Below are 9,265 nucleotides of genomic sequence, written 5' to 3' on the forward strand. Positions count from 1 at the left end.
TGAAAGGGTGTTGGCAATTTCCACACCATTGAGCCTAAAGCAGTGAGACTTGGAGGTTGGCTATTAATAAGTATCAAAATGGTGTAAAAATGTTGAAATTACAAGAGCAAACGTGACATTTCTCATAAGATAACAAAATGCAAATAGGCCATTTTACAGTTGTGTGCTTAGTGACCTGGTCTTGAATTGGAAGCGAGGCTGGGGTTGACCTTGTTTTGATACAAACCTCACTGCTTTTCATATGTAAATGCAAATCGGTTAGCATAAGAACAGCATGAAAAGCAGTGAGGTTTGTATCAAAACAAGGTCACCCCCAGCCTCGCTTAGAATCCAAGACCAGGTCACCTAGCACACAACTGTAAATTGGCCTATTTCCAAAAAATTGGGCTATCAAAATCATGTTGCTAAGGAAACACAAAGTCAAGTGAGTAGTCATTATTATATCAAATTGTTGTCAAACAATTTTTCGAAAAGTCGACAATCTTAACGTTGTTTGTTTTGTAATACAATTGATCAAAGTGTGACTCAGTAGAGACATAACTACCTACTTTAAACCTTTTTTAAGAAAATGGACTCAGTAGTAATCTCCAGGTAACAAGTGATCTCAGTTTACTCACTACAACTATATTCACTGATAATGCATTATAAAGTTTCGCAAAAATAGACCTGAACCGAAAGTTATAAGTTCAAGCACTAGAAACCCAGCAGAAAGTCCTGTTTTACTAAGCTTATATATCTACCTGATTGCTATCAATAAGGAAAGTCTTGTGCCTTCGGTTTACCATTGTTTTCTGAAATGAACAAAAAAGGTACATTTTTTAGGTCTATGAATCTGAAATTCATGTTAGGGTACCATATAGTCACCCACATAACCCTAACCCTAGCCTAACCTTAACCCTAAATCTCCATATAGTCACCCGTACCTTAGTAACCTTACCATGAATTACATGCCGCTTCCGGGCTTCCAGTTCGTACAAGTTGGTATCAGTGAGTAAGGAGTTGAACCTCCGGCTGTCCGGCCTGTCCTTACACATGACTTATGTATCATATGCTTTTCAGACAAGATTCTTGTAGTTACTGAACTGATCTCTGGTGGCAGCCTAAAGAACTTTCTGAGGTCCAAGAGGGTCGAATTTATCAATGGAGAGGGGAAGAATTATGAAAATGTACATTTTGGCCTCAACGACCGCCAGTTGCTAATAATAGCATTGCAAATCGCTTCAGGAATGTGTCATTTAGAGCAGAGAAAGGTAGGATATGTTGCATTGATGTGTTTACTCGCTTCTGCTTGGCGAGAACATTTTCTAGGCTTCCATCTCACCTACAATTACTACTTATCTAATCTCACCTATTATAACTGCCAAAATGTTTGGCCTGAAATCACAGCATTTTCCCGCGTACCAACCGTAAAAATCAGTATCCGTTTCTCTTCAGTGCATTCATCGCGACCTTGCAGCCAGAAATATATTCATTGACGAGAACATTGTGGCTAAAGTTGGAGACTTTGGCATGGCTCGAGACATTGCAGTTGATGGAGTTTACACGAAAACGTCCAGTGTAAGTAGGGATGAACCATATATAGATTCATACAATTTTTTTTTTAAGTTGAGGATACAGTGTTTCCTTTTTATAATACTACAGAGTTCCATCGTATACGTCGCATTGTCTGACTTACAGATGAGTGTACATATTATTAGATAACAGACAATTGAAACTGAACAAAGCTGTACACAAATTTTAAACACTTTGATGCTACAATTTGTAATAATTTAAAATATTTAACTAAGGCTATGTTCACACGGAACCGGTCCCAAATGGATCTGACCCTATCCTGGAACGGACCATTTGTGTTCACACGTCACGGTTCCGCTTATCAACGTCAGGCCACACGGGACCGGTCTGTTATGGTTCGGTACTGAATCGAAGTAAGAAAAGCAGCTGTTTCTACCAGTTAAGCATGCGCAGAAAGCACGTTGAAGCTTTCAAATTGACGCCGAAGAAGGCTAAATCGACAAAGGAAGGAGATAAAGCCTTCAGCTGGACGGACGATCAATTATCCCTTATAGATTACAAAGCCTACTAGGCTTCAAACGGAAAAGATTGGGAAATTAAACTGTTAAAAGGAAATATGAAGACATTATCGAAAGGTTTCTCGAAAGATATCGTTCCGAGATTTCCGATGGATTATTGTATTAACAGCAATTTGGAGGACGGTCAGCTGCCTTAAGGCATTTAAACCAAGAAGTATGCCGACCAAAACAACGACTATATGCCTACCTCCTCGTGTTCTTCTAGACCGAAGTACGATCAATTCAACTAGTACCCAAGCTTAATTAATTGCCCTGCTAGTGCCAAAAGGAACTGGTCCAGGTTTTTACCCGGTGGCAGATCCATTTGGGACCAAAACGGTTCCAAAACTGGACCTGCTTTTTTGGAGGTCCAGTTATCGGACCTGATCGGGAACGCATTGACGGTACGGTGAGCAGGTCCCGTATGAACAAAAGGTCTATCCGTCACGATTTTTAGATCAGAACCATTTGGAACCGGTCCCGTGTCAACATAGCCTAAATACTAGATGTAAACAGGCGAACCTCTATTTAGCAGCGCCGTTTTAAGCAGTCACCGTCTTTGAGCGGTCACTTGTCAAAGTCCCGAAAAATTGCTACCCTTAATTCCTATAATTTGTACGTAATGTTTAAAACACGAACAGCAGTGTTTTATCAGGATTTACGGTTTTGACCAGATAAAACACGTGCTGCGAGTTTTTTGAACGGCTTCAAAAACATACCTGGAAAAGCGTGTGTCAAGAGAGTTCATAACAATGATGCTTTTGTGAACGTTGGAAATTAGCATACGAGGAAATCATTAAACACCGCATACTAATAAGGAGGGAGGTTTTATCGGGTTTCAAAACCACTGCACGTGATGTTTTATCGACCATTTGATAGGTCAATGGGCTTATGAATTGTTATGAGTTTTTGAACTCTTTCGAGTCATCACCTCTATACGTACTAAAATTGTTGCGGTCACCCTTTACTAAGTCCCAACAAGCTGTTTCTATTGTCTTGACCTGTTTCAAATGGTCACTTTCTAAGACGAAACCACTCAAATCTGAGTAGCAACGAATAGCCTGCCAGGTAACTGAATTTCTAACGACCTACAATACTGACTATATCCTATGTCCTTTGTAATTCCATTTTATCGTTGCAGTTTCTTAACCAATAAGGTGATTTTGTACATGTTTTTGTGCATAAACTGTACATTTAAAGTTACTAAATGTGAAATGAAATGGCGTTTCTATTGTGTTTGATGTTTAGTCTGTTCAACCTGTATTAAGTGGACGTCACTTAACCATTCCCCGAGGGTGGCAGCTTAAGTTCGACTGTAGTTCATGATGATGTTTATACGAGAATTGTCCGACTTTTGAGGTGTACTGATCACGTTTTCTCTCCAATAGGGTAAAGTCCCCTGGAGATGGTTGTCCTTAGAATCTTTGAAAGATCAAGTGTATACCTCTCAGAGTGACGTGTAAGTAACATTGTCATGCGATCATCGATCATTATTACTTAGATCCCATGGGTCACAACTATGCCAAGTTTGTACCTTTAAAGCCGAGTTGAAAGTCTAACAACATGTTTGTCAATAATACACTATCAAAACTGATGTTTGTACTCAGTTTGATCAAAATAAGCGCGGCCTGTAACATGTCTAAGTCGCGAAAGGCTCAATGTAATAGAGATGGTACTATGTCAGGATGATCCTCATGCAATATTGACCCTATATTGACTTACTATGCTTTACTGAATAAAATATCCAAACTAACATGGGACGAATGTATTTTATTGTGTCTCGATCATCAAGGAGAAAATTGCCAGTGCATTTCTTATATAGCTAATGTTGTTACAGTCGAATCGCTTTAACATTGACACCAAAAGGGGTAGGAATAACTGATTGTAGAAGGGTGATGTTCAAAATGCATATATTGACTTATACAAAGACTGTTGTCATTTCTACAATGTCTGCTCACCGTAATAAGGATGTGTCCGTAAGCTGGTGTCTATAAGGGGAGGTACCTTGGTGCAATTTTTATTTGTTGCTTTCGTTTATTCAGTTTGGTATATATAATTTCGCTTTGGTTTTGTAGGTGGTCTTTTGGTATTGTTTTATGGGAAATCGCCACATACGGTAAGTGATAATGACAATTTGTTTGTTACCAACAGTAATCAATAACATATTCACAGAGCGGTTTCCAATTGAGTGTCGTAAAATCAAAACCAGGGTAATGACTCTGGCTAATCGCAACAGATGTAAACAACACAACCAACCAATCAGAATTCGAAGCAAATACATGTAACTGGCGCCAAGCGCGGGAAAACGCGTGCGTCGACAACACAATTGGTTTTGGTTTGGATTCCCATTGGTTGAGAAAGTGGCGCGAGTTTTGCTAACCAATCACAGAGCATAGTAATGCGAAAACAAAGCAAACGTGAAATTACTTTTGACACTCAATAGAAAACCGCTCTAACATTGCGTGTCTTATTTCCGTTTTAGGAGAGAAGCCATACCCTACCATAAGAACTCCACCAGACCTTATCGCCTGTCTGTCTTTGGGTTTCCGGATGGCCCGTCCTGAACATTGCTCAGACGAGCTGTAAGTTTAATAACTCTTGTGCAATTGTCCCCGTCAACATCGCCTTTTTACGTTTTCAAATCCACATAGGAAGTCCAGTTTTGACGTTTCAATTTCAATGTTACTCGAGTTGAGACAAGTGGGAATTTTAGAAGAAAAACATTGATGAGAACCAATACAGAAGCAAAAGGAGAAAACCGGACATATACAATTGCTATAAGTTTTCACCCGTTAAAGGCACGAAGAAGCTGAGAATCTCCAAGGGATGACAAAAATCTGGGAAAAACGGAATCAATTAATCAATCCATTGATCAATCAATCAATCGATCAATTAATCAACCCTTTGTATAGTCACTCGTCGCCTATGTTACACTAAAGTTTAAATTGAGCCCAATTAAAAATTCTAGTTTTCGTATTTCGGGAAAATCCGAGACGATCGGGGATTTCACTGTTTGCCGACCGTCCCAGATTTTGCCGAGATACGACGTCTGTCCCAGATTTGAGGTCTTCATCGGTAACATACGCCATATTTTTGTTTGTCGAGGGTAATATCAAAACTTTGCTTCAGGTACAATGAATCAAATAACTAGTTACAAATAATAAACAGTAACAATAATTAAATACCAGTAAATAAGTACTAGAGCGGTTTTCAATTGAGTGTGGAAAGTAATTTCACGTTTGCTTTGATTTTGCTTTGCTACGCTCTGTGATTGGTTAACAAAGCTCGCGCCACTTCCTCAACCAATGGGAATCCAAACCAAAACCAATCGTGTTTTGGCCGCACGCGTTTTCCCGCGTTTGGCGCCAGTTACATGTATTTGCTTGGAATGCTGATTGGCTCGTTGTGTCGTTTACATCTGTTGCGATTGGCCAGAGTAATTACTTTGGTTTTGGTTTTACGACACTCAATTGGAAACCGCTCTAACAAACAATGATAGCTAGGATAATAACATAATAACAATAACTAGAATACACAATTTTTTTTCAGTTCCTGTTTTTGTTTTTACATAACATTTTTTGTTAATGCGCATATGTTTCCAAAATTTAACATACTTTCTTGCCGCATTTTCAGATACGGATTAATGTCTTCCTGTTGGATAGAAAACCCATTGATGAGGCCAAACTTTGCTGCCATAACTAAACAGTTAAATTCGTACTTAAGAGAATACAAGGTGTGTATTGAATGTTCTTCTTGTTTGTTTGATTGTTTGTTTGTTTGTTTGTTTGTTTTCATACGCCGTTTCTCACACACTGTTTCCAGTTAATGCATTAAAAGTATGTTTCTCAACCAACCAAATGGCTTTCTAGCTGACCATCCGATTGACTGACTCGCTACTCTGACTGGCTGAATGACTGACTGACTGATAAACCACTCAGCTAAATGTTTGACAATCCAACTGATTGTCTTTGGTAAGTTAATTTGGCCACCGTAAAGAGATTCGAGAACTGACATTTGGAGTCTTTGCCCTTCGTCAGGGCATATTGTAATTTATTAAATTCTCAGCCTCGGATATTGCATTTCTAGTGTTCTGATTGGTTCACTAAATCTCGGTTATCAGCTCATATACCGTAGTTTGACCTTATATGGAAAACGAAAGCCCCAGGTGTCGCTAAGCTAAATTTTGGCGGGAGGCAAAAGTTTCTTCGGAAAAATGTAGGGAAAAAAAAGGAAAAGAAAGAAATACCAAACAATGCCATCTCAATATAACAACAATAAAGGCCACAAAGTTCGGTATGACACTATTTAATGGTACGTATCTCTGAAGTTTCCTTTAAAATCTTCAAAATTGCAAGATTTTACGATTTTTTAGATCACATAACAACAACAATAACAACCGGTTACCTTCAAAAATTTCAGGATGGCTTGCAAATCCTGGCGGTAAGAGGTTAAAGCCAATCGAAGAAATTTCTCAGGAAGAGCTTCATGCCTGCCCAGTCATGTTTTTACGAATTTACGAGGACTTCAGATGGTTCATCTACGAAATCCGTACGAGCGGCGGCCATAATGTTCGTTTCCGTCGCTCGGCACCACTCAGCAAAACATTTGCACTAATGTGCGCAGCTCTTACGCTTCTCAAGTAAGCTTGAAGTTTAAAAACTTGCACTGAATGCTTGTCTCAGTGAAGTTGTACCTCTTACACTTAGACTTGCCTGAAGTGTTTTAAATCGTCCGCGAGGAATTCAGTTCAGCATGAAAAAAGCTGTCCTTGCCCTGATCTCTTCCTTCGCTCGGCACCACACAGCAGAACATTTGCTCAAATGTGCACAACTATTACGCTTTTCGATGAGCTGGAACTTCAAAAGCACTTGAATGCTAGTCTCAGAAAGGTTATAATTCGTACATTTAAACGTTTCTTGAATTTTAGATGTCCGACTGTGTCCGATTTTCTTCGCTTTCGATTTTTCATTCAACTCCGTTTGCAAAGCGCTGCGCGTGTCATGTGATCGTTAGGTTTCGCGCGCTTTGGTCGGAGGCTGCCTCAACATCCGGTCGTTTAAATTTTTAAAATATAAAAATTCAATAAACTTCAACAGCAATGTCCAAACGCGGAGAATTTAATAAAACAATTATTCCATTCGCACTTGTTGGATATGAGATTAGTTATAGCCAACTCGGCGCTTCGCGCCTCGTTGGCTATTTACCATCTCATATCCAACGCGCGCTCATGGAATAATTGTTAAATATGGACTGGATTGGACTGGACTGGACTGGAACGTAGTAAACACTGTAATATAATTGTGGTTTTTATTACACGTCGAAATCTTTGAAACATTACAACGTTGGTGGTTGTGTTAGGCCTATCGCCATTTTGTTAAAATTGTAAAGTTGGATAGAATAAGGCTATCAGCGAGGTGACTGGAGCTTATGGAAAGAAGCGTGAGTCAACATGCAAGGCGCGAAATGGAGGATAGTGAAAATAAAATCTATGAGTAAAAAGTCGAAAGAATTTGCCATGACTTCTAATCAAACAAATAAAATTGCTTTTGCTTCTTTTGTTTCATCTTGGTCGATCTGCAATAGACAGCCGGAAAGGAATAAAGCCGGGCTTTTCCATTTCTTCATTCGTAGCCGGCCAGCAATTTGAATTAAATACTGTCGTCTTTTAATAAGAGGTGCGCCAATTGAAAAACAAATACTCCACCAACAATTAAAACAAGGGGAACACTCATTCAGAATGTTGCATGAGTATAAGACCTTCAAAACTCAGGGCCCAGTTATTCAAACACCGATTAACTTAATCCTGGGTTAACGTGAACTTTGATTTAAAATAAAGTGATTAAAAGTAAAGATTTTTCCAAACTATTTTAGTCCCTCGGTTTTGACGTAGACTTTTCTTCACTATCAGCTTGAAATTAGCCTTCAAAGCTATTTTTAACGAGCAATTAGCTTTTATATCAATCGTGGATTAACTTTAATCGGCTTTTGAACAACCGGGCTCAAGACAATATCTTTAATGCAATTTTGAAAGCATTCAAGGAAGAAATAAAAAGATCTTAAGCATTCGGGAAGGAATCGCGCTAAATTTTGAAGTAATTTCATACACAGGTTTACCCGGAGTACTCACTCAATCGTCGGAAAATCCCGGTTGCAAACTCATGACTGCGTTTTCAATTGAATTACCTTGAAAGACGGGTTAACTATCCAACTAACCGAGTCTAAGAAATGTCTTGTTTACCTCAAAAGAAAAGTTATCCCTCGGCGGCTTATTAACTTTCTTGATTGTTTGATTAAATTATTGATTTTTATCGTTCCATTTGTTTCAGAGACCTTATGCCAACATAAACGATGAGGACTGAAGCCTCGATATAAGCCGTTCCTGAGGGAAATGGGAGGGGAGGGGAGGGCAGGTGATGGAAGGTAGCAAAACCTGATAGAAGGGCATTCATCGGCCAGCGTCGAACACCCAAATTCTAGATGTTGGGCTGACTGGATGAAGCACAGGATGCCTTACGTTTCAGCGTCGATTATAAAAACCCGCAGCTGGTCACTGAATTTCGATGCAGACATGAAAATTCAAATCATTTAATATCGAAGTGTTACTATGTTTTTGTCTTGCAAGGATGAAAGCTAATTTTTAAGAACACTTCTTCCCCCGAAGGTTCTCCCAAGATCATTTCTCGGGGATTCAGCACGATTGTTAACCGACGAGACTGTGAACTGCGCCTTGAATGCCTAATTTGGCTAATTTGGCTGGGCTCACTTTAACGAGCTTTGCAAACTGGCAACTTTGTAGACATACTTTATTCTTGCGGTAAGTCCTCTAAGGAATTTTCCCAGAATAATCGTAGAGCTTTACGAAAAAAAGGAGGGCCTTACGTTATCATTTACACAATGGTTTGCTCATAGTTTTAGTAGTTTAAAAGAACCTGATCCTAATAGCTTGAGACGGAGTGCCAAGTTCATCAGTAAAATTCTTTAGTTGTCCGCATAGTTACTGATTGAGGGACAGGTTATGAAACCTTACCATGTTCAAAGTTGATAACAATGGTGCTGCAATTTAGGTTGGACGGGCCGCGACGTGCACAATCTTTTGTTTTAACGTTCACACTACAGCTGATATTTTAACAGGAGCTTAATCTATATTAGCCAGTTATTCCAACACATTTCAAAATCTATTGTGGTTTGTGCACGAT

The 9,265-nt window shown here is 39.2% G+C and overlaps 1 protein-coding gene across 3 annotated transcripts in view; it reads left to right on the plus strand.

The window, feature by feature from the left end:
- LOC146486103 (fibroblast growth factor receptor 1-like) overlaps positions 1-9,020 on the plus strand; it is a 94,708-nt gene extending 85,688 nt beyond the window's left edge. For all 3 annotated transcript variants that reach the window (XM_085098142.1, XM_085098157.1, XM_085098150.1), the window contains exons 10-16: positions 1,060-1,250; positions 1,435-1,557; positions 3,458-3,528; positions 4,145-4,185; positions 4,552-4,651; positions 5,703-5,802; positions 8,396-9,020. In XM_085098142.1, coding sequence (XP_084954268.1) covers positions 1,060-1,250; positions 1,435-1,557; positions 3,458-3,528; positions 4,145-4,185; positions 4,552-4,651; positions 5,703-5,802; positions 8,396-8,428 — 659 coding nt within the window. In that variant the 3' untranslated portion in view covers positions 8,429-9,020. The remainder of the gene's footprint in view (positions 1-1,059; positions 1,251-1,434; positions 1,558-3,457; positions 3,529-4,144; positions 4,186-4,551; positions 4,652-5,702; positions 5,803-8,395) is intronic.
- Positions 9,021-9,265: the final 245 nt, after the last annotated feature.

The sequence above is a fragment of the Pavona decussata genome, unplaced genomic scaffold (genome assembly GCF_977016875.1).
Source record: "Pavona decussata unplaced genomic scaffold, jaPavDecu1.1 SCAFFOLD_21, whole genome shotgun sequence".
Classification (NCBI taxonomy): Eukaryota; Metazoa; Cnidaria; class Anthozoa; order Scleractinia; family Agariciidae; genus Pavona; species Pavona decussata.